General features: G+C 32.3%; 2 protein-coding genes across 8 annotated transcripts in view; both read right to left on the bottom strand.

The window, feature by feature from the left end:
* Positions 1-1,187: 1,187 nt before the first annotated feature.
* On the bottom strand, positions 1,188-15,994 carry LOC143258501 (G1/S-specific cyclin-E-like). 6 transcript variants are annotated; one of them, XM_076517596.1, is made up of 10 exons: positions 15,932-15,955; positions 15,387-15,430; positions 15,193-15,277; positions 12,713-13,083; positions 10,916-11,062; positions 9,113-9,208; positions 6,024-6,164; positions 5,145-5,256; positions 4,267-4,418; positions 1,188-3,327 (listed from the first exon to the last, which is right to left on the bottom strand). In XM_076517596.1, the coding sequence occupies exons 4-10, from the start codon at positions 13,076-13,078 to the stop codon at positions 3,259-3,261; spliced, it is 1,083 nt and encodes a 360-aa protein (XP_076373711.1). In that variant the 5' UTR covers positions 13,079-13,083; positions 15,193-15,277; positions 15,387-15,430; positions 15,932-15,955; the 3' UTR covers positions 1,188-3,258. The 6 variants fall into 6 exon arrangements, with proteins under 6 accessions (XP_076373711.1, XP_076373692.1, XP_076373682.1 ...); XM_076517577.1 differs by having other exon boundaries at positions 12,713-13,066; positions 15,774-15,949; XM_076517567.1 differs by having other exon boundaries at positions 1,425-3,327; positions 4,267-4,430; positions 12,713-13,066; positions 15,932-15,994.
* Positions 15,995-18,330: 2,336 nt separating this feature from the next.
* LOC143258489 (VWFA and cache domain-containing protein 1-like) overlaps positions 18,331-25,645 on the bottom strand; it is a 48,628-nt gene continuing 41,313 nt past the window's right edge. For both annotated transcript variants that reach the window (XM_076517541.1, XM_076517551.1), the window contains 3 exons: positions 22,741-22,823; positions 21,734-21,920; positions 18,331-21,199 (listed from right to left, as the gene is read on the bottom strand). In XM_076517541.1, coding sequence (XP_076373656.1) covers positions 20,815-21,199; positions 21,734-21,920; positions 22,741-22,823 — 655 coding nt within the window. In that variant the 3' untranslated portion in view covers positions 18,331-20,814. The remainder of the gene's footprint in view (positions 21,200-21,733; positions 21,921-22,740; positions 22,824-25,645) is intronic.

The raw sequence follows: 25,645 nt of genomic DNA, 5'->3' as shown, positions 1-25,645 counted from the left end.
AGTAATATATCACAAATCAATGACTTCTTACTTCAGATATATAGTTTAGTAGTTTCTCGAAACTTTAGTCGCTCACCGAGCCAAAGAAAACGTTTTCTAACAATGCAGAATAAATTCGAACATGGCAGATAAGGGCAATTACAAAAAATCGACAAAAGTTGAGTGTGGCAGTGAAAGGGTATGATAGCTAGGGGAAAAACTTGTGTCCCCCTTCGCTTGTTGACATAAGTAGTACTTATTTTGCTTAGTGGTTAATCCAGGGATGTGGTAAAGTATGGAAGATGTACACCAGTGAATGATACAACATTTATTACATATGGAAGTTTGGCTGTAGCAAAAAGTTGTATGAAAATTCATCCCCGGAAATATAAATAAGTTCGTCTGTTAAATATTTTGCAAAGCTACACGAAGGCCACCTGCACAAACCGATCCTAATTTTGAAATGGTAGATAAGAGAGAAAGTAGTTAATCAACACCAAACACACTTGTCAGACAAATAAGACTTAATTTTCACTCTTGACATCCGCCCACAGCTCCTCACAGAGATGACCTCGATGTGAACCACGTAATTTCAGTTTCACCATCTGATATGCTAACCCAACACTAAAGCAAGTGAAAGCAAATAAAGCCAATTCTTTAGAACACTAATTTTTATTCTTGCTCCTCAGCAGGTATGTCTGGGGACTCACCGCTAAAAATTGGGTTTCGATAACCATGGTGGGCGAAATACAAATACCTCAACGTGTAACTTTGTATTTAATTCTAAACAAACAAATTTTTATCCTTATAAATAGCGAAATGAAAAATTGAAACAGTAAAAAAATTAGGAATAATAGTCTCTGAAGAAAAAATACTTTTAAAGAAAAGTTCAATTAGCTATTATTAGGTTTATGGCCAAAAGCATTAACAACCGAGAGTGCAGAACAATTATAATAACACGTTATCTTCAAACGAATTTACAAAATATATATTTAATTACACTCGCCATCAAGTTGACTTTTAGTTGTGCTGTTGTTAGCTGTGCAGCTTTCTCTGGTTGAAAATTAATATTAATTGTAACACATTTGTTTTGTACTTTTTTGGATAAATATACGTTCTTGTCAGAATCGACCAAACTTTTAATTTTGTATGCCCATCACACTTATTGTATTCATTGTTTGTAATCAATTAATAAAGTGAGGCCTAAATTTTGCACATTATTTATTAGTTTTTATTATAATAAAAAAAAATACAAATACTTTTATCTAAGACACACACAGTAATATAACTCAAGTTTAGTATTCAAATTAATTTTTGAAAGTACATTTTCAATTCGTAGATAAATAAGAGTACATGTCAAATAATATAAAAACTTATTTCAATATAGTTTCATAAATATGACACAATTAATACTCTAGGTTTCCAAACATATTTGAAATACTTTACTATCGTTTTATTGGATTGTGATAACAACTATTATGCTGGTAATGGTTTGATTCTGAAATTTGTGATTGTAACCAAGCTCTTTACATAGCACTAATAGTTACCACATTTACACTAATTATATACTTCAACCAAACATGTATACCCTGAATTATAAACAAACTCACAACTAATATCAAACTAATTGTTTTTTTTTTTAGTTTTGTACTTTGTCGTCTCTCCAACTTCCATTCATCTTAGGAAAAGCATTTTGGTAACAAATCGACTAGAAAAATAATTATACAACAGACCCAAACGAACAAAGTGGAAGGATTGCGTTCCAAGGTATATTAGCTACAATTTTTTTTATTTAATACTTCAAGCAGTTGGTTAATGAAACTGTAGAGGGCGATAGTTATGTTAAATAAAAAACAACTCTCTTATTGGTTTTTAAGAGAAAAAAATACTTGAAGTTTATCATTTCTTCGTGCAAGACAAATAATATATAAAAAACATTTTTATTTAATAAATATTTTCTAATATATGTCTTAAAAAAACTTATCACTGCATTTCTTATTTTATCAACATTTGTCTGAACATTTGTGACAACATTAAAACATAGCTCATAAATATTTGTTACATTACTTACATTAGAATCAAGATCTTAGAAAAACCAACACTGAACCCATTCCAAAAAAAAATAATATATTTTGCCTATAAAGAAAGGACAATAACTATTTAAACAAACAAGTCAAAAGTTAAAGCATTTTCCTGAACCATGGAAATAAACTGTTTACAATAATACAAAATAATGTGCAAGAGTTTCTCTGTTTACAGATTATTCTGTTGAGATTTGTAAAAATTCATCTTATTCTATGCTTTCATTTTTCAAACAGTTTCAATATAACAGCATATCATGGAAAACTTAGAAATGTTGCTTAGCTCTACGAGAATGCCTAAATTATAAGCTTCAGAAATATGTAACAAATTCAAAAAACATTCAAAACTTTAATAACATATGTAACGTCAAGAAAAATCGTTGAACACAATGCCAAACAACATTCAAAACTTTATTTTAATTTTGTTTATCTAAAGTAAATTTTTTTATTATTATTATGTTATATAAAGGAATATTCTCTGTTTGTACATCCATAACTTGCTTTGGTTTAAAATTATTGCAATGAACAGAAAAACAACTTAATGATGAAACATTTAACAGTTATTAAACAAACTCTACTGGCAACAGTACGTAAATATGTTCACGTTCACGTACACAAAGGTAGTTTACAACATTCTTATTAGAACTTAAAAATACATAAAGCAACATTTTCGTAAAAATATCACGGATATGGTAACTGGTAATACAGTACTGTAGAGTACTTTATGGTACAAGAGATGTTTCATGCAATGTTAAACCAAATTCTAAGTTTTAAAACTGAACAACATACACAGGTTTTTTTTTTTTATGACATTCCAGAATATTTTTATTAACAAAAGTCAGGTCAACAGGTACAAATTTGTCTACACAAAAAAAAGTCCTAACGTTACTAACCTGAGAGTTCAATTTATCAGGTGTATACTTGTAAGTTACATCACTTAATAATTAGCACCTGGATAACGAGAGTTAACATTTTAACACCTTGTTACTTTTCTCTTTCCACTATATAACACAAGATTTCTGATAATGTATAAAGTTGTGTTGTTTTCTTCTCTGGAAATGCCTGAAAATTTCAGAAAGTTATTATTCATCTTGAAGACTTGTAGCACCTGTCTCGTCCACCACACAACTCACTCTAAGTTTATACAAATTACTCTTTACATATCAGTGTAGATTCATATCTTGAAGGTTCGTTTGTGCTACTTTGATGGGGAGCTAATGGTCTGGGTCAACAGATTTGTTTCTGTTTGTCGAGCTTGTGCTTTTTCCTGTAATTTGCACAAAGCGAAAATACATTGTTAGGATTATGTAAAAAGTAACAAATTCAGAAACTCCCATGGAAACACTTCAAGGCTTACTTCTTTATATTTTTCACAAAATAGCTAACTATAAAAGATTACTATCAAAATTAACCATTAAAGAAAGGGAACTTAAAGTCCCTTGTAACATTTACCCAATTTCAGTAAGTTACAAGATTAGTTTTATTAAATTATACTTTAAAATATAAATAACTTCAAACTGTTCTAACTGAAGACATGAATTTCTATTAGCTTTCTTGTAGACTAATATTTTTTGGTTACGTCACGCACCACAAAACCATTCAATGCTTTAGTAAGTACAGCAGAACCTCGATTAATGAGAACCTTGAAATAATCCAGGGAAAATTTCAAAAAATTATAAAAGATACTCGATTTCAGAAAGGCCCTTTATTTTTGTGTTGCAAAAAAACAAAAAACAAACTACTCTTTATGTTATGTATGACTTCTGTTTTGGAAACACCTGAAAACTGTAAAAGCATTATGTTGTTTTCAGGTTTCATAAATAGCACGATCTGTCTCGTACACTACACAACTATCTCAATGTTCATTGTACACATCATAATACTGATTCCTATTTTTAAAACAGGATTTTGTATTGTACAGTTACAAAATCCTTGCAAATTATAAGTATCAGGGGTTAAAAAGGTAAACAGTAATTAATGATAGAACTATTATTTGAATATAAAACAGTTGGTTCAAACTGGATGTTAAACTCCACAACTGGGACTTGAAGTTTAATAAGTTAGCTCTCAATACAAAGCAAGTAAAACCTGAATGCTGAAACTAACCTTCAATAACAGACACTATTTTTATGGAAACCAGTAATTACTGTACCAGTAACTGAAGATTAACAGATACTATTTTTATGGAAACCAGTAATTACTGTACCAGTAACTGAAGATTAATGTTGTGTGTTTGTATACTGTGCACGTCGTCTACCATCGGATGGCAAATCAACTTCGTTTGGCCATCTTCCGTCACAGTTGTAGCAAATGCAGCCATCCACTGGACACACGACGAGATCCCACACTTTGTTAGACCTACATGATCAACTGATAATATGAACTAAAAATTCTTTAACAGCAAGAAATTTGATATCTCGATAAACATTATAAATTTCAATTTAAACCAGTTTCAGAGATTCAATGTTGATTGTGAAGCATTTTTAATTATTTCAAATTTCAACTTGTTTTTTTAATATCCAAAATACTATAAATGTTTGTCAAATTTAAGTGATTTTTACCCTGTCATGTCTGGAAAAAGGTCTTTGATGTTAAAGCAGGATATTGTGTGATAAAGTTGTGATAACTGGACATCAACATGCAAGGTAAAGAAGAACAAAATCAGTCTCTTACATACTGTTATCTAATAACACATTCTGTTAACCTAGCAAACTTTGAATACCCCTCTTGTAAACATTCAAATATTTTGTTGTTTCAAGTTCTAATGGAGAAGTCCCCAGTCAAGTGAGCAATCCACCACTTTTTAACAAGGTTTAGGGTTCAATTCCAGCATTTGCTACAACAAACAGTCCTTTTCTTTGGAATTATCTAAAGACAATAGCAGATTAACAGCAAACACTGATATAAACTAAAGTTACAACTAGTAATAATGATAAAATTAACTAATTAACAACTACCCTCAAACTGATTGTACAGGATGATAACAATGGCTACACAAACCCTTTACATTTTGTACATAATTTATGTCAAACAGAGGCAATGCTAGCTTGAAGTTTAATATAAAAGAAAAATATCAAATCTCACCAGAAACGCAAACCGCGAGATTTTCAGATGTTATGTAAGTTAAGGCAGCAGCTGCTAAGACACTGTAAGGAAACTGCAGGCATCCAATATCTAAGATACACAAGTCTGTTAACTGAAAACAAAACAGAAACCTAAAAATTTATATCCTCTTTATATTTTCAAAATAAACAAACCATTTCTAAAATGCAATAAATTAATTTTTGAAGTTGAAGTTAATTACCTCTTTAAACCCATAGTTTTTTTGTATGTTCTGCAGGAATTATTTTCATTATCTCCTAAATAATCATCACCATACCCAATAAAACTTTAATTTTATTAATTTTGTGGATAATGAAATGATTTGGATTAGTTTTCAACCATAAAAACAAATGTTAATAGACTCTTACCATCTGATGAGTACATTGGGATTTTAAACTCGATGCAAGCAGCACCCATTTATATTTAAAAAGGTAACACCTGGAGGTTCTTGATTTAATATACAAGTGAATTTCCAAGAAGTTATTGATAAAAATAAAAATATACTTGAAATGAACAGCTTATGTTTAGATTTCAGTACTTATCACACATCTATATATCCTAATAACAAACTTGTACAACACATTAAAACTATGCATTTTTAAATTCTAGTACTTCTGTTTATTTGTTGAAAAAATAAAATTATCTTTTCCTAACAGAGTTGCTAACAGTTGTGAAAAACCAAAACAAGTAAATTTTGCTATAAATAACACTTTGTAATTATCACAAAATCCTAGTTATTTTCCACTTTTGTTAATAATAATTAAAATAACGTGTATTTTAAGATTCAGACATGGCAAATTAATCATAATTTCACCATACATAGCTCTTTTTAAAGCTAAATGACATATATTATATACTTACTTTAGAAACTTGCACAAATATTTGCCCTGAATACTCAGGAACAAGGAAGTTTTCTTTCGTAAGTGAGGATTCTGCTGCAAGCTGGAGGTATATGTTTAACCAGCTATTAACCGTCATTGGTGTAAGATCCCACTTTAAGGTCTGGATGACAAATACACCAAATTAAGTTTAAGAAGTTTCAAACAAGTTTAGAGAAACCATTAAAAAAAAAAAAATACATGCTCTATTTGTGGTAAAATCTGTTACAATTTAAAACACGTAGACATATAAAACATGGAGATTAAATTACAATAAAAGAAAGTGTTTCTTTGTGTTAAAAACGAAAGTCACAAGCCAAATGTTTCCATTATTAAGTGCCAAGGTGTACTGCTAATGAGTTATTGTTTTTTCACCACAAAAACAATTTGATTTTATAATTTGAAGACCACCTTATGCGAAATGATTTAAATGACCAGGTCAGAACTTATGAGATGCAAGTATACCTATTTCTAAGACTGACTGACCAACCAGAGGGAGGACAACCAGCCTGCTGCACCTGCTACTACGAGGGGTTTGTCTGACTCTCTGAATCGAATAGGGGACTGACTGTTACTTCCATAAAATGCTCACATCTGAAAGTGCAAAGTATGCTCAGTAGCATCTGTCTCAAACCTTGGATCCTGCAGTCTGCAGTTTGACATTATGCCACTTTCATATAGGAGCATCAGAGAATCACAAAGGTGCCAACAAGAACCTTTCAAAAAGTTGCCAGATTTAGGTATTCTCTAAACAGTTCATGTAGCAATAAACAACCAATGGCAAACAACTCAAGCCTATCACAAAAGGCTTGTGTATTTTGCTTGGCCTTGTAGCAATCACTTAACCATGATGGTATACCGTGAATCAGAAAGTATGTATTTGAGAAATTTGGCAAGCTTATTAAACTTAAGTATTTTTTGGACAAAAAATAAAAAGCTATGGAGTTTTTAACGAATTATTTTTACTAAAACATTACCTGTGTTTATATACTGCTACAAATACAAAGTGGTTTTCACAGTAAGATTAAAAGTACTTTTATTCACATGAGAATTTTCAAATTTCTTTTGCATAATCTCTAAAGCCTTCTAAATAAATATCAAATTGTTTATCACAATTAGCTTAAAGCTTGTAACATTACACACACTTGTAATGAATTATACCGTGTTATTTCCTTTTAAACCATGTCTAGTACTGTGCTACACAAGTTGTATATCAGTCGTGTTACCCTATCAAATTATGTACTGCACAAGTCACCCGTGAGTGTAACCTGTGAAAAATTTCTTTATTTAATGTATACTAACCGAAGAAGTTTCTAATCTTTAAAATTTAGTGTCTTTCATAATAACAAATGAAGAATACACATAAAAAACAAGAAATAAAATACTTACCTGGTGAGTGTTGATTATACCACTACTTATACTAATGGTACTTGTTTTGTTTGTTTGTTTTGTGAATTTCGCACAAAGCTACTCGAGGGCTATCTGCGCTAGCCGTCCCTAATTTAGCAGTGTAAGACTAGAGGGAAGGCAGCTGGTCATCACCACTCACCGCCAGCACTTGGACTACTCTTTTACCAACGAATAGTAGGATTGACCGTCACATTATAACGCCCCCACGGCTGAAGGGGCGGGGAATGTTTGGAGCAACTGGGATGCGAACCCGCAACCCTCGGGTTACGAGTCGCACGCCTTACCGGGCCTACTAATGGTACTACTATACTACATAAGCTATTTTAAAATTAAATAATGCACCAAAGAACATGGAATAATACTCAAAAAATGCACAATATTAAATAACTATCAAACTTTTCTGACTCTCTAAATATGCAACAAGAACTGTTAAAAATTTAGTTAATCTCATCAGTGTGAGGAAAATACAGAATTATCTGTACGGAAAACATAATAAAATACATCATCTGATAGATAAAATACTGGCTTTCTATTGGTTCCAAATAATATAGTATTATATGTCAGAACTACTAGCACTTTCTGAAAGATGTGATAGGTGGGTGTGGAAAGAGGGGTCCAATTGTCTATTTAATGACTTTATAACTGAATAAAATTAAAGGCTATAAACAATATACTTTGTCTGAATCATGACAATATTATCTCAAGTAAACAAGAGAAAGTACTTGCTTAAATCATTTTGTGCTGTTTATTGTCAAACTTGACATTTTTTATACTAATGGTACTATTGAAATAAACAGGTTATAATTTAATTAAATTATGAACCCATAAATGCTGAGTAATATTGTATAAAAACTAGACAATATTCAATACCTATTATAACTACTCTGGCTTTCTAACTTTGTAATAAGAGCTCAGCTAATGATGTGTTTTCTGTGGATATAAAGTCTAAACTGGAAGCAAAATGAACAATTCTCTGTATAGAAAATAATGTAATATAACATGTCATTTGAGATATTATTATTATTGTATGTAAGAAAATGGTTATAAATAATATAGTTTTTAATATCAGAGAAAGCTATCAGTAAGACAAGACAGGTGGGTATGTCGGTAAGGGTCTGATTTTCTAGTTAATGACCCAAATATTATTCAAAGCTATAAAAATTATGCTTTGTCTGAGTAATGACCATATTATACCAAATATTATTCAAAGCTATAAAAATTATGCTTTGTCTGAGTAATGACCATATTATACCAAATATTATTCAAAGCTATAAAAATTATGCTTTGTCTGAGTAATGACTAAATTATGAGTAATTTATCTTAATTCATCACTTTTCAGAGAAGTTGTAAATAGATTAAGGACAAAAGACACTGACAGTAAATGTCAGTTATCATATGATGGGAGAAGACTTTCATCACTTCCTTATGAAACTCAGAACACAAAACTTTAATAATACCAAAACTGATTTATTAACATTTCGATGCCAAACGTATTCTTGTACATTAAAAATAAATCAGTTTAATTACATTTATAATGCACCTCTGTAAAAGGTTGTGGCATTGAACCTTGACCCATCTAATGCAAAAAGGTTTATGATACACTGATAAACCTCTCTAGCAAATGATTAAAATTTTGCTGTTAATTTGAGGAGAGAAACTTGCCTTGAGAAGCACCAATTCCTTCTCCAAGATTTCGGTTTCTGTACAGGCTCCATCGGTGACATATGCAAATTCTGTGAGTTTGGGTGGATAAATTTCCTACATGTAAAAAAACGAAACCGAAACAGTCAGTAGTTGCATCAAAGAAGTTCACATTAAGATTGTTGCTGTTAAGTAGGATTCACTGAAGATATTGGTGGTATTATAACTCAGTTATGTGAAAACTGTTTGATTAATATATATATATATATTATGTGTGTGAAGCAGAGTGGTGTCTGTCTGTCTGGTGTCTTAAAAAATGAGTAAATGGATAATCCAGCCTGTTAGGTGTCTCAAGTAACTGGATAATTTAGATTGGCTGCTATCTTAAATTACGAGTAACTAGACAAACCACGATTAACAGACGTAACTAGATAAACTCAGATTTAAGTTCATGTATAGTAGCCACTTAAATATTACCTCTTCAGATACGAAGATTAACAGAAACAAAAACGAAGCCAACGACATTGAACATTATGGTATGGGCATTAACACTTTTATTGAAGAACATTTCGACCTTCCTAGGTCATCTTCAGGTTATTTCAAATTGGTTTCTTCTCATCAAGAATGTAACATTTTTACATCTGCTTAACGTTTCACGTGCTACAGATTAAAACATTTGACTCTGAAACTGGCTAATTATTACTAAAATTATTAACTGCTGATTCAGGCTTCACAATTTTTTCTGAATTTATTTTAAACTATTAACATTTCTCTTTATAGTTCGAGAATGAACAAAAGGTGTTAAAAAAAAAAAAAAATTTTGAAGCTTTTTCTGGGCATCAAAGGTACTCAAAACATGTTAAGATATATTTGAGCACATACTCTCCTAGAAACATTTTAAAGCTATCTGGTTCATTTCCAGTCCTTTGTTTCCTATATATACATGATAGATATGGTGTTCTTATATTTTATAGTAAATTAGACAAATTCCACTATTCGTTTGTTAAAACAGTGAAAAATCATGTGAATCATAGTTCACGAGTTTCTTCCATAAAGCTTTTCTTAGTGAAACATCTGTATTTTCTACTTCACAGCTTGTGGTTACTCCCAACAGAAAATACAACTTTTATTTCTTTCTCCAATAACTTTCACTTGGATTTGTTTTTATCTAAACTATCAGTTTCTGTAACCCTTACTTCATAATGTATTCACTCCATTTTAACTCCTTTCATAAAAAACAGTCTTCCTGCAAACATACAAGATTTAGAAAATAATTAGAAACATGGCAGTGACTCTTTCAGAAACTAAATTTAGATCACGTTTTATTTTGAAGTGTTACAGGAATGGTAAAATATACAAAGTATCACCGATGGAGACGAAAGTCAGAAATCCTCAGACTGGTGGAAAATGTTCATCCTTATAAATTTCATTTAAAAAAAATGCTACAACTGTAAAAACTTCAAATATTACAACCATGAAATAATTTTAAAACAAAACACCTCCAGGAATTTGACCATCAAACCAGTTTTTTTTATACACAGTTTACTATCAATGGGCTCCACACATTACATGGCACTGAGTGAATTTACATTTTTACCTGTAACACTGGCAAAAGTAACAAACTGTTAAAGAAACATTGGGGTTAGAATATTAATGACATTTTGTTTTTGTGACTTGTATTAAATCTTGTGACAAGAAACTTAAGTGTCTGCAAACAATTTGATGAATGAATGGTTTAGAAACGCAAGTCTTAATGGACTGGTATTGACAAGTGATTAACTAAGTTACAAACAAATAAAGATAAACAGCTTGTGTATCATTTACCTCTATTTTGGCAGCAACAAATAAGGCTGTTATTCCCAACAGCTGAAGCTGCTGTTGGGGGACGTTCCGCCGAGAGGCGAGGTAACGATCTACAAAGTCTTGTGCCAAGTAAAACGTTTCCCTGTGGAGTCGATACACCTCACAAACCTAAAAATGTTTAACAAAACATTCTGAACACTAAAAACTGCAAATCAATAAACAGTCATCTTGATTTTGTTTTAAATATAAAATACTAGAATTTGACAAACTCTCCAAATTTTTCTTATATCACGAGCAGATTAAAGGTTCAGAGAACTGTTCCTCGTGATTTCAAGGAAATAACATTGTTTCTGTTGTCTTCAATTAAGCAAAAGAAAAACTGTTTCTGTTGTCTTCAATTAAATCTAAAAATTAAAAAAACAGCATAACATTGACAAGGACTTCTTTCTGACAAGGACTGTAATCCACTTTAGGTAATGGTATTGAAAAACAAGTCTGCTTTTATCTGGAATATCTCAGTACATCATTTCACACAAGATGACCAGATAATCAACACTGGTAACATTACGTTCTGGAACTAAAATAAAATATCACTTCTGAGAAAGGAAAGACTATTAAAAAAAAACAGATGCTTACAAGATTTTATGGTCTTAGAATCAACTACGACTTTAAACATTTATACCCATGACCTAAACCATAACCAAACTTGATAGATCAAAACTACAAAATGTTACCCGACTTATGGGTCACTATTAACTAATGACCTTTAGGCCTGGCTGATTTTTAACACTAATATTTCATTGCAATTATCCTTCAGGAAGTCTTTTAAAATTAGTAATTGTGAAACTGAGATCCAAAGTCTCTGTATCTAAACAGTTTGTTAGTATATTCATAAAATATTAGGTGTTAAACAAACCTTGAAATACAGTCTCTAAGTTACCACAACTTCATGGTCACATGTACAACTAGGATATCAAAAGCTTCTGACCTTTACTGCATAAACACAAACTAGATTCCCTAAAATTTGATGCAAAATTATTCTAACTCCTAAACATATCAAGCCTGTCATGTCAACTCTATCTCTGCATCAAACTGTTCCTAAAAAAATACTAAATGTGAATGTACACATACAACACAAATAAAGATAAACACAACCCCATCTGTTGTCAGTTTTATTAAGTACATAATAACTCATCCAAAAACATTCTTTGTAAACTGTAGAACTGATAATCCAAAACAGATCCATGAAACCGTGGTTACTGATTGAAAAATAAAAGTTGGATACCCGAGAAAATAAAGTAACAACGTTTTCTTGTCGTGTGTACCACAAAGATCCTTCTATTAATTTGTATAATAATCATGACACAGATTTTGCTAAAACAGATGTTAAAGTAACAATTGGTACCCCTGATGTACACCTGAACCAGTTGTTTGTAATTTTGGAGTGATACACTAGAGAAAAGGTCAACACTGACAACTCTACAGCTACTCTTTGACCATCACATTATAATGCCTCCACGGTTGAAACGGCAAGTGGATTCAGTGCCAAGATTTGAACTCACAAGTCGCGAGTTGAGTACCCTTTTTTTCAAATCATATAAATATATGATTATATGTGTATAAAACATGATATAAGCTACTGTAATATATTTTAGGATACACACTTCAATTCATATTCTAGTTCATGGGTGTTAACCATCAAATACATATAATTTTTTTAACATTTAACTTCAATAAACAGAAGTGCTTAATTTTTTTTTTCTGAAAAGTTAAAACACATACACAAATTTCTAAGAACACCTCTCACACAGAACTTACTTCTATCAACCAATCCAACAAAATTGACCTCATTCGAGCATGCAGAGCAGGATGTCGACACAACATCTTGGGATCTCGAGGATAAACTGCATCCTTACAGACCATGAGTTCCCAGACCTCTTGAGGATCTGCCCAGGAAAAATGAGGCAGCGGTGAGACTCGTTTGCCACATGCTTCTGGTGTAAACATACACGTCAGTCCACGAAATTCACTAAGAGTTACAGGAGTTAACATATCAGAAGGTGTTCGCTGACCATCGCGAATTAGTTCGGAACTGGATTTTCCAATTACTACTGATGTGGAACAGTTGTCGTCTTGACTACTAATTATTTGGCCAATGAGATCTCTGGGAACCTGGGAAAACATTATTTCTGTAAAGATTTTTAACCATTATTCTATAACTCATTTTGATTTCAAACTAATAATACAACCAGCATGAATTAAACAATTATATATTTCAAGCTACTAAAAAAAAAATAGCACTGAATGAAAACTCAGTTTATAAAATCACTAAAAAACTTCCTACTCTAGGAAACTTATTCATACAAGCAACCAGTTCCATAGTTTTCATGTCTTATCAACATCAACTTTCTTATTTTATGATTATTACGTGGAATATATAAATAATCCCAGGGAAACTCATTTAAATGACCAACGAACTGTTTAATTTCATTTGTTTAATCAGCTCTAGAGTAGCATTCTTCATAGCTTTCTTTTACCTCCTATATTAAATGAAACAGAAGCTGTTTAAAATTTAATGAGTGAAAACACAGTTATAACTGTCTAAGTTTCACCTGAGTATTAGACTTCTGAATGTTTCATTAAGCAAGGTAACATTGGTCATTTTAAATTTTCCTAAAATCTGCCAGTCACAACACTTTCTTAGTTTACTTCTTTGCAAGAATCTATCTTAATTTCAATTTTAAAATGTTTCATTTTCACTTCCACATTTTGCTATTTATTCTAAATAACAGCAGAAAGGTTTGGGGGAAGTTTTAGTAATTTAATAATCATCAACAACCAGCAAGATCATTTTTAATCAGTGTTGACGATAAAAACCACTCAGTGGTAAAAAACGTGTTTGGATCTTTTCACCTATACATAAGAAAATAAACATTGACAATGTGGACAGAATTCATCCAAGTTTAAAATGTTTTATTTTTTAAATCTAAGGAACAACAAATAACTGATACAGTCCAGAAAAGATGACATCAATAACTTGAATATGAGAACACTTATATCTCATACTTGACTCATTAATCCATGAGGGCCAATGACATGCATGAATTCTTTCACATTGTGCTACCTGATGAATGTATTTATAAAATAATTGTGGAAGTTCTACAACTGTTTCAGCTTGATAATTGGCTTTCTCTATATCAACACCTTTAAAATTTACAATATGAGAGCAATATGTCTAAGAACTGCTCTATTGTGCAAGTCAACTTTTATTTTGAAGAAAACAGTAAGAAACCACTTCTAGGTTTAGTGGGCTTTTTTTCTGAGGTAATGAGCTCCAAAACCCCAGGTCTCCAATACAAAGTAAAAAGATTATATATATTCAACTTTAGATTTACTTGCTATCATACATACAAACACGTAATTTAAAGATAACAAAAGACTCGCATTCTACCACCTACACCATGCCATCCACTATACTATATTATAAAATAAAAATATTCAAAACCAGTCCTTTCATTCAAATATTTATAAATCCTTAAATTAACTGTATCACACCTGAAGATCACTTATTCCAAAGCCAACCAGTCTGTCAGAAAAATGTGTCTTACATGTATGTCTGGGGAATTTAACATACTGTGAGGGTGTCAGTTAACCACAACTACCATTCAACCTTCAAGTGATAACTATTTACGTAAACGCTCTTATATTTAAAATGTATTTCAAAATGGCCAAACATATCTTCAACAACGTAAACACCTTATATTACTAAAGCATTTTGTCATGAAAAAATTATACTGACAGCCCAACTAACATATGTTTAAAAGTCACCAGGAATATTTAACTTACAGTTACGACCATACATTAAGTTTACTGCTTTTCTTCTATCTTCATCAATTTATGTCGATCAGACGTTAATTTTCAACAATTTCATATTATAAAAAAATCAAACAAACGAGCAAACGTAACTAAAACTAAAGTTCGTGTTGTTGTTTTTCCGTATATATTTAATTCTAAACAATTATGAGTGAAGACAAATGTACCACATTGTTAGTGTTATAATAACAACATTAGCGGGATCCTTGGCTGGATAACTTTACGATTTATCCATATCTTTCTCACCTCATTTTTGAGCTGTGCCATCTTTTAACACTGACTTGATCTTGTACTTTCATGAAAAAAATTTTTAAGAATTAAAATTCGAATTCTGAAGAAATATAAATGCGATGCATTTTTATAGCAAACATTCTTTTCCTCGGTTGCATCTTCAAAATGGAAGCTCAAATTAACAGTCGACTTACCCCTGGTTCATTCACTACTTTTCGCTTTCGACGCAAAATAATTGAGTGGAAAATCGATTGCTTTTTCTCTCTAGAAATCTTCGCTCTGTTGAAACAAAGTGAAATAAATTTTATCACGAAATAAGTTTCTATGTAAACTTCTAAAATACGCTAATTTCAAAATGATACATATCAGAGACGAAGAGATGATTTACCTTTGTTTTGACATCCTAATATTGAACCACCTTCAGTTGCTTTCCTATAACGAAAAATGTTTATTGTAATCTATAGTACACATATTTAATAAAGAAACAATTCCAATGTAAATAACGTTCATCTGATTAAAATAATTCTGGTCGTAAATTTTGGCGGGACAAAAATAAAGTAATTTACATCGTCCTTAAAGTTGAATAAACACATTTTCTGTGCTTTAAAATTAAAAGTCAACTCTATAAGAGAAACATTATTCTAGAATAAAAAGAGTTAATAAATTTATCCTGATAATATACATATTTGTTACACACAAAAAAAAAGTTAACAAGAGCTTAAAAGTATAATTTTACATAGTACAAAAGCTTCGAATACGACAATACTAATAGTACCGTAAATTTGAATATCCTTAATAGCTAAAATGTTAACATGCCCCAAACAATAAAAATCAGCAACTATAAATATTAACATAAATCACGAATCACATGTAGAACATTTCGCAAACATAATCGGAATAATGCAAAAGACACGGTTTCACCCCACAGCTTACCAGCTGAGTGACCAGCATCGCGCCAAAACATACAGCGACACCAAGTAGTGAATTATACGTAATGAGCCCTATTTGATTTCGTATGATAACACTTAAAAATAAATTGCAAACTATTTTTATAAATGTTTTTTTCTGAGTTAAGCTATTCTTGGTAATTTATAAACTACTGTATGATGTAGGTTGAAGAACTTGGAAACTAAATTATTATTTATTGACTTGTTTTTAACATTTCTCAGAAGATTGCTTGCATACGTATTCTATTTCAATAATTTCAGCGAAAAGACAAATTTATTGAATGTCGTAATATATTATTTATTTTGCAAGTTATAAATGAAGAAATATTTAATGATTAATAAATAGAGCGTTTTCAGTTATTATATGTGATATCAATTAGAAAACATCACTTTTAACTATTTTACACTGACTTCCAATTATTTAGAAGTTGTACAACTTCGCCAGTACGACAGTCTAGTGTTTCATACTATTTTTCTCTCAGTAAAATAGGTGAAGAAGTCACGATGAAAATTCCTAAACATTTTTGAAATTGAACAAATATATTTTCGGCGATTCATAATTAAAACAATCCCACTGTTCTTTACGTCAAATCTACTTCAATTGTCTTAACGGGGTTCCTTTAACACACATCAATCGTAACTACGTAAATATGTTCTAACCAAGTGCTTTTTAAATTGAAAAGTTGTGTTTTAAGACATGTTTGGATTTACAACAAACATGCTTTAAGTAATAAATTTATTTTGTTTCGGCAATAACTTTAAAAAATATGATGTATTTCACAGTGACTCACAGCTGATACCCGACATAAAGTGTACAATACGCATGCGCATTCATCGTTTATTAAAAATTTAGACTGTTGATTGGTTCCCAGATTTGCGGGAAACACAAAGGTTGTCTCGGGAAATAAACAAAACCACGTGAATACCGGGTGTGGCTCGACGATAAATAGCGTAACCTGAAATACATTTTAAATTTTCTGAATTGTTCCAAGTGTAATATTTTTTCAGTTACGTACTTTTTACTTATTTTGATACATGAATATGAATAGTTGATAACTGTGCCTTATGTGAACATTTTTTACTGTTTTAGGTTAAACTATAACTTGTATTGAAATATATTTGTATATACAGTTACAGCATGTTATTTTGACAAAAATATAAATGGTGTAATAGTTATACAAACATGTTTGGCTGACAAATTATATCAAATAACATGATAAAAAAATGTCAGATTACGTATTATAATAATTAACAATAATTGCTTTATACCGAATTACAATACAATGATGCATTGAATATCTTTGCTTCTAATAAAATGTAATTTATTATCAACGTATTGGCCTTAGGCCTACACCAGACAGTTGAATGTAAAAATTCTCAAAAAGCTTGCTGAAAATCGTTTATTTCTTTATGATCTTTGTGTAATAATGCTTTCAAAGGAAAGCTCACTACCCAATCAAAACTATACATTGTTTGAGATGGTATTTTAAATTACATAAAAAAATATAAAATCACCACTGAAGGATAAAGTTGAAGCTTTGTTATAACCTTTCGAAAACTACTTCCAAAAGAAATGCGATGTTTTAGAACAGAAATTTTGTTTTTCTTTATTTATTTTTTTCGATTTCGCGCAAAGCTGCACGAGGGCTATCTGTCCCTAATTATGCAGTGTAAAACTAGAGGTAAGGCAGCTAGTCATCACCACCAACTCTTGAGATACTCTTTACTAGCGAATAGTGGGATTAACCCTAACATAATAACATCCCCACGGCTGAAAGGATGAGCATGTTTGATATAACAGAAATTCCAACCCGCGATTCTCGGATTACAAGCCGAGTGCCTTAACCACCTGGCCATACCGGGCTTATATTTGCTAGTTATAGAAACTTATTTAGACATCAGTAAACTTACGACGAAAATGAACTATTGGATTATATCTGTTCAACCAGCACTAGTAAGATAACTAGTTAACGACGTATACTGAATAAAGAATGAATAGGCCTACCAAAACATAGACGTATTTATTTTTTTAAAAACTGGCATAAGTTGTTTGTTTACTTCACTAACCGTCTCTTTAATTCTGTAGTTGAATGTCTTTAATTACAGGAAACAGTCTATATAAATTATGGAACCGTTTTCGTCGACTCCTCAATTTAACGAGATTACTTCTGAGGGTCGCGGATTCGAATCTCCGTCACGCCAAACATGCTTTCAGCCGTGGGGATGTTATAAGTTACTATCAATCCCACTATTCGTTGGCAGTGGGTGGTGATGAGTAACTGCCTTCCCTTGTAGTTAAATTAGGGACGACTAGCGCAGATAGCACTCGGGTAGCTGTGCACGAAATTACAAAAAGAAACAGAAAACTTCTAGGTGACTCACCGATCTATAAACTTAGCAATATTTATTTCACAGAAATATATTTTATACAGTTTAGGCCTACGTAAGTAAGAGACACAAGTAGCATATTTTTCAACTGTATTTTCATGATACGTGAACAGGATTTCATAAAAAAAATAATATATATATTATATATGTATATTGTGCTAAAACAAATTAAAATACATTTACACTGTAAACTTAGAATCCAAGATTTAATATTATAGATACTGCATTATACAGCACACTTCACCTGCAGTGTGAGTAACAACTGTTTATTTTTATTAACAATAACAAGTTTACATTGTAAATAAAACTTGTTCGCCCACAAAACACACGCATTAATTAAATGGCAAATTCTAGGCTTTGAGCTTTCTTGCGTACAGAAGACGAAACAACAACATGTTGACAGGCTGATATTAAAGGTACCAGTTCTTAGTGTGAAAGGCAGTTAAACGCTGTCTGTACTGAAACAAACACCTTCACATACATCAGTGTTTTATTTAGAAGGTAGGACCTGGAACACTGCGGAATTCACTTCACTAACGACATTTTGTTTTCTTTTTAACATGGGGAATCTTTTCTGTCACATCATGTATGTCAAATTTCTTTTAAAATGACAGTAGTACACTTACTGTTACACAGAGATACTGCTTGTGTAACATATACATTTCTACTGCTAGCTTTAGTCAAGTACACTTAGTGTTACACAGAGACACTGCTTAAATACAATATACATGTCTACTGCTAGCTTTAGTCAAATACACTTAGTGTTACACAAAGACACTGCTTAAATGCAATATACATTTCTACTGCTATGTTTAGTCAAGTACACTTAGTGTTACACAGAGACATTTCTTGTGTAAAATACACATTTCTACTGTTAAATTTATATAATTTCAATTTGAAAACATGTCTGAATATCACAGAAGAACAAGAAACATAAAAGTTACTAACTGATGAACAGCTGACATTTGAATTTAATTATAACATAACTCAATATAATGTGTAGCAGTTAGAGAACAATAGTACAGTATATGGAAGAAGCAGTCAGAAGACATGATATGAAAAAAAATAATTTTTTCCAACATCAAGACTTCTGACTATTGTTTTGCTGTATTTTTAGTTTTATAAATTTAAATTGGTATTTGCTCAATAACTTTCTTTTGAACATTGTCAAGAAAACGAACAGCAAATAAACAAGTTTTGGACTTTTAAAAGTGGGGTGTATAAGTGAAGTCATTCCAATAATAAACACATGAAGCAACAGATTAAAAGTGGGGTGTATAAGAGAAATTATTCAAATATTAAACACATGAAGCGACAGATTAAAAGTGGGGAGTATAAGAGAAGTTATTCAAATAATAAACACATGAAGCTACAGATTAAAAGTGGGGAGTATAAGAGAAGTTATTCAAATAATAAACACATGAAGCGACAGATTAAAAGCGGGGAGTATAAGAGAAGTTATTCGAATAATAAACACATGAAGCGACAGATTAAAAATGTGGAGTATAAGAGAAGTTATTCAATTAATAAACACATGAAGCGACAGACAAAATGACATTAACAATTATCATTAGCTAATAAAGTTAGCAAGTTAATGAAAAGAACATATAACTTAGAATAAACAGTCTTTCAATGGCCGATTACATAACTATACATACAAGTTTTTATAAGAGACATGAGCCCAGCAATATAATTATTATATAAAGAGCACATTATGAATCAGCTGGTTTTATACACACAGGTATGTTGTTGTCACTCAGTCAGTATAAATATCTATTAACTAACTCTTGGTAAGCATTCATCAGTTTTAGTGACTGGACTCGCAAAGAATTCCAAAAGCTAAACAAGTAACATAATGACATGAATGCCCTAGAAATATTATGACAGATTTTTGGATCAGTGACAGTTCTGTACTTGCTTGATAAAGGAAGATTTTCTTTGCAAGGAAAGCGACCAAAACTTACAATTACGTAACTGCAAATAAAATAGGCAAAGTTTTATTTTTTAATTCAGATCTGGTATAGAATAGTTTGGGAAGTTAATCAAAGTTCTGAACATGTATTCATTTATTTACCTTTATAGTGTGTTAATATGTCCCCCCATGTTATGTCCAAACCATAGAATAAGCAAGTATGAAATCTGTACATAAAACAAACCATATGTAACAATACTGGTGTCTATAGAACAAAATTAAAATTACTTCTTATAACTTATTATGTAACAGACACCTCTTGTGTACATTTAAACTAACATTATAATTCTGAGTATAATATTTGTCCTGATCATGTAAAGGTATCTTCACAAATCTCAGCTTTTAATTATAGATGGTGTAAGATTCATCAACTACCTTTTCGTTAGATATAAGTTGTAAAGATATAAAAGAAATCACAAATAAAAAGAACAAAGACGTAGCGACTCAACCATGTTGTAACTCTGTTTAATCAAAACAAGAATCCACACGCATAGATAATGTCTGTACTTTTATTCTATTTCTTTGTAATTCGGCAACGATCCTGTTCCCAGAGAACTGTTGTATTCAAACATGGGCAAACGGTGAAGAGTCACCATTTCAGAAGTGCAAACATCCGACTCAAAACTGTTACTTTGAGAATCTCTGGAACTGTAGGATGAAGGGCACTTGTGTGATGGAGGGACGGAAGAATGAAGATGAGGTAGCCATCGTGGTACGGATGAGTACGGGAGAGATTGCTCTATTGAATCTTCAACAGGAACCAATCCAGAGCCAGAACAGGTAAACAAAAGTTTTTGGGTAGAGTAGGAAACATGTGGTTTATTGATGTTACATAATGGCTGGGTAGAACTCAGTTCTCTTGTTTTTACTGCTGTCTCTGGATGACTGGATGACCTTTAATTGGAAAAAGACAGTCAGACTAATATAACAATCAACATACTGTATATCTTTACCCAAGAAACATTGAATGTATGTATCCAAGGGGGTCCCCAGTCTCCCGTGAAGAAGAAATGTAGGCATGTTGATCACATATTATTTTTCAGCTTCTATATATAATAAACTCATTTCAATCACTCAATAAAAACTAAACTTGAAAACATTCTCTCATCTGATTTGTTCAGTTCATGTAACTTCTAGGCAAAGAGAAGATAGGCTTTGTTCAGTTCATGTAACTTCTAAGCAAAGACAAGATAGGCTTTGTTCGGTTCATGTAACTTCTAAGCAAAGACAAGATAGGCTTTGTTCGGTTCATGTAACTTCTAAGCAAAGACAAGATAGGCTTTGTTCGGTTCATGTAACTTCTAGGCAAAGATAAGATAGGCTTTGTTTGGTTCATGTTATTTCTGGGCAAAGAGAAGATAGGATTTGTTTGGTTGATATTACTTCTAGGCAAAGATAAGATAGGTTTTTGTTGGTTTAAAAACTTACAGATAAATAACTTGATGAGAAGTTAGAGAATCCTGTGAAAAACCAGTATTTTCATGATGACTCGGCTTGGAAGTTTCTTCCTTTCTGCAACTTTTCTGCATTACCAAGAAACAAACTACTGCCACGAAAATCAAACAGAGAGAACCAGAAACGGAATACAAGAGCGATACGACATTATTTTCAGGATCTGCAAAAGTCAGAATATTCTGGAGTAAGTAAACATTTCATTTCTCAATAACAAGAACTGTAACATTTTCTAAGTGTTCGTAGTAGCGATATTAAGGATAAACAGATATAAACAATAATTATACAGATTTCAAAGTTACTACATTCTTTCCAGAAACTTTGTTCTGACTTGCTAGACTAAAGTTTTGATTTCCACACATGTACACGTGCACATATTTTGCTAAAATCAGGGGTTCAATTCCCATCAGTAGACTCAGCAGATAGTCCGATGTGGCTTTGCTATAAGAATACACACACACATTACTAACCTTTATCCAAGAAACTAACACATATCTCTCTTCCAAGGGCTTCTTATCAGGGTTCAATTCCCATCAGTAGACTCAGCAGATAGTCCGATGTGGCTTTGCTATAAGAATACACACACACATTACTAACCTTTATCCAAGAAACTAACACATATCTCTCTTCCAAGGGCTTCTTATCAGGGGTTCAATTCCCATCAGTAGACTCAGCAGATAGTCCGATGTGGCTTTGCTATAAGAATACACACACACATTACTAACCTTTATCCAAGAAACTAACACATATCTCTCTTCCAAGGGCTTCTTATCATGTGGGGTTCAATTCCCATCAGTAGACTCAGCAGATAGTCCGATGTGGCTTTGCTATAAGAATACACACACACATTACTAACCTTTATCCAAGAAACTAACACATATCTCTCTTCCAAGGGCTTCTTATCAGGGTTCAATTCCCATCAGTAGACTCAGCAGATAGTCCGATGTGGCTTTGCTATAAGAATACACACACACATTACTAACCTTTATCCAAGAAACTAACACATATCTCTCTTCCAAGGGCTTCTTTTTCTTTCCATTCACAGGCAGGAAAATTCAAGCACTCACTGAAATAAGAAAATAATATGACTAGCCTGCTCTATTCACATTAAACTACACCCATAAAACTGATGTTCCAAAGCTCACAAAACTTTGCTATCGACACTGACTTATATTAGTAAGACTCGTGTGACATATATAAATACATTCACATAAACACGGACGTGTAAATCAAGTTAAATCTACATCCACCAAATTGTAAAGTGTCGTCACAAACGCTCCTGTTTCTCATTTGTCATATATATGTAATGTATGTTTGTCTGAAGGGTGAAACACTATGGGTGGCTTTAACACCCACATCCTAATTTAGTTTTAGTTCTCTTATTCTTCTTTAACACGAGAGAATGGTGACCAGAGGTCAAGACTGGTAGATGGCGTGAATCCACTGTAGTGTGGATCCTGCTTCCACAGTCATCTTTGGAACAAACCAGGGCACATATTATATTCGTTTATTCGTCACAGGTTTCGTCCTGCTATTTTTAACGCAATCCTTCCCTTCTGACGTTAATGTTTACTGCTGAAACATTGTTTTTACACACCAAATTAAATCCACAAATTCATATTCAATAATCAGAAAAAACTTTTCTCTGTCACAAACTCCAACATTTTGTTTTTTGAGAACGACTGGTGTATTGTTTACCCTTATGTAAAGGCTTAATGATGTATTGGTTTGTTTTGTTTTGAATTTTGCACAAAGCATCACGAGGGCTATCTGCAGTAGCCGTCCCTAATTTAGCAATGTAAGACTAGAGGGAAGGCAGCTAGTCATCACCACCCACCACTAACTCTTGGCCTACTCTTATCAACGAATAGTGGGATTGACTGTTACATTATAACGCCCCATGGCTGAAAGGACGAACATGTTTGGTGTGACGGGGATTTGGACCTTGATTCTTGGATTTTCATGATGTAACCCACAATAGTTGATCTGTTCTATTATAGCAGACTTACGAGATACATGAAAAACTGTTAACACATTGGAAAATACAACAACCCTCCAAAGGTTATACAACAATCACAAGCTATGGTTGTAGTTCAAAATATATAATTGTACGTACATCATAAACTGATAAACATCCAAGGGTAATTAAGTCCTTCTGACACATCCTTGAAGTTAAATTAAACATCGTTAAGGGTTAAATTAACCATAATATTACAAATCCCGCGGTGCTTCGTTAATATGTTCTCCATATCTAACACGGTAGCCATGAATTACCTGGCCAACATTACAATTTCCATTGTAAAGAGATTCTTCAAAGGATGGAACGTTACAACTGTTGACCATTACCCTCAACCAACTACTACAGACCTTCCACTGTATATATGTAGGTAGAGTTGCAAGACCATGGATACAGAAGTTCCATGGAGATAAATCAAATTTTTACATACTTCTCAAGAAAGAAAGCTTTGGTTATCTTTCTGATGTTAACCTTTGTTGGTTCTGTTTGAAGTTTGTCCACTTTAGGCTTACAAAACATAATTCATTACTTTGTTAATGATAGACGAGACATGTCTAGACTTGTTCCAACAATTCCATGGGTTCAAGGTTCATATTTATGTTTCCAAAGAAAGACATAATGCTTTTCTATTGCTTCTTCTCCCAAACTTCAAACTTAGTATAGTCATACGTTGGTCCAATACGTCCAGACAAAGCCAGATGAAGGATTTTATTGGCCCTAGCATTTTCAATTTACAGAGGCATCCTCGAGACAGTACCTTCACGTGAAATACATATATAGTCATAGCTTGAGGTCCCCTAATTAGTGTGAGGCCCTGGGCTTTAGCCTGGTGAGGTCATGCCTCCTAATTAGTATGAGGCCCTGGGCTTCAGCCTGGTAAGCTCATGCCCCCTAATTAGTATGAGGCCCTGAGCTTCAGTCTGGTAAGCTCGTGCCTCCTAATTAGTATGAGGCCCTGAGCTTCAGTCTGGTTAGCTCATGCCTTAATCTGGAGTTACTTCCAGATGCCTTTTTCTGAACTGGGAATTGTTGAGGATATTATGGGGTGAAAGTTCAAGCCAAAAAATGTTTATTTTGGGCTCCTTTGCCATCACGTTTATGACAATCAAGATGAAAATTAGCACAAACACACATACATACAAAAAAGTCGAAATTGTGCATTTTAATTCATTAAAAAACACAATTTTGGAGATTTTGGTCAATTATTCGGCCATATTTTGGCCAATTTACTGGAGATCCTGATTTGGTGCAAGGATACGTAACTGGAGATCCTGATTTAGTGTAAGGATACATAACTGGAAATCCTGACTTAGTTCAAGGATATGTAAATGAATATCCTGATTTAGTGTAAGGATACATAACTGAAGATCCTGATTTAGTTCAAGGATACATAACTGAAGATCCTTATTTAGTTCAAGGATACATAACTGAAGATGCTGATTTAGTGTAAGGATACATAATTGGAGATCCTGATTTAGTTCAAGGATACGTAACTGAAGATCCTGATTTAGTTCAAGGATACATAACTGGAGATCCTGATTTAGTGCAAGGATACATAACTGAATATCCTGTCATAGACAGTGTATAACTTTTGTGTGTTTTTACGATTCTTATGCCGTGTTTGGAGTGTGTGGTGGAGATATATAATGTAATATTTAGACTCTTAATTTTTTCACAACATTCACTTTTCAGGTGAGGGGCCAGAAATTTGTGTGGAGCTGGGGTATAAACACACACTGTGCACTGTACAATTTTTTTTATTTTAATAGAGAACGTTGAAGTCTCAATATTAAGATTATTCAATTCTATAAGGTCAAAGGTCACACTAAAAAAATGCAGTGACATTCGCTTTGGCGAGAAGGTGACACATC

The sequence above is a fragment of the Tachypleus tridentatus genome, chromosome 1 (genome assembly GCF_004210375.1).
Source record: "Tachypleus tridentatus isolate NWPU-2018 chromosome 1, ASM421037v1, whole genome shotgun sequence".
NCBI lineage: Eukaryota > Metazoa > Arthropoda > Merostomata > Xiphosura > Limulidae > Tachypleus > Tachypleus tridentatus.
Note: the sequence above shows the minus strand (reverse complement) of the source record. Positions and strands in the feature narration are given on the sequence as shown.

What these genes read in the sequence shown, in the direction of transcription:
- LOC143258501 (XM_076517567.1), bottom strand. An exon ending in TATTTGTGCAAGTTTCTAAA is followed by an intron (nt 5,257 to 6,023) that starts GTAAGTATATAA and finishes TTTTGTTTTCAG; the next exon opens with TTAACAGACTTGTGTATCTT. An exon ending in TCTCGCGGTTTGCGTTTCTG is followed by an intron (nt 4,431 to 5,144) that starts GTGAGATTTGAT and finishes TCATATTATCAG; the next exon opens with TTGATCATGTAGGTCTAACA.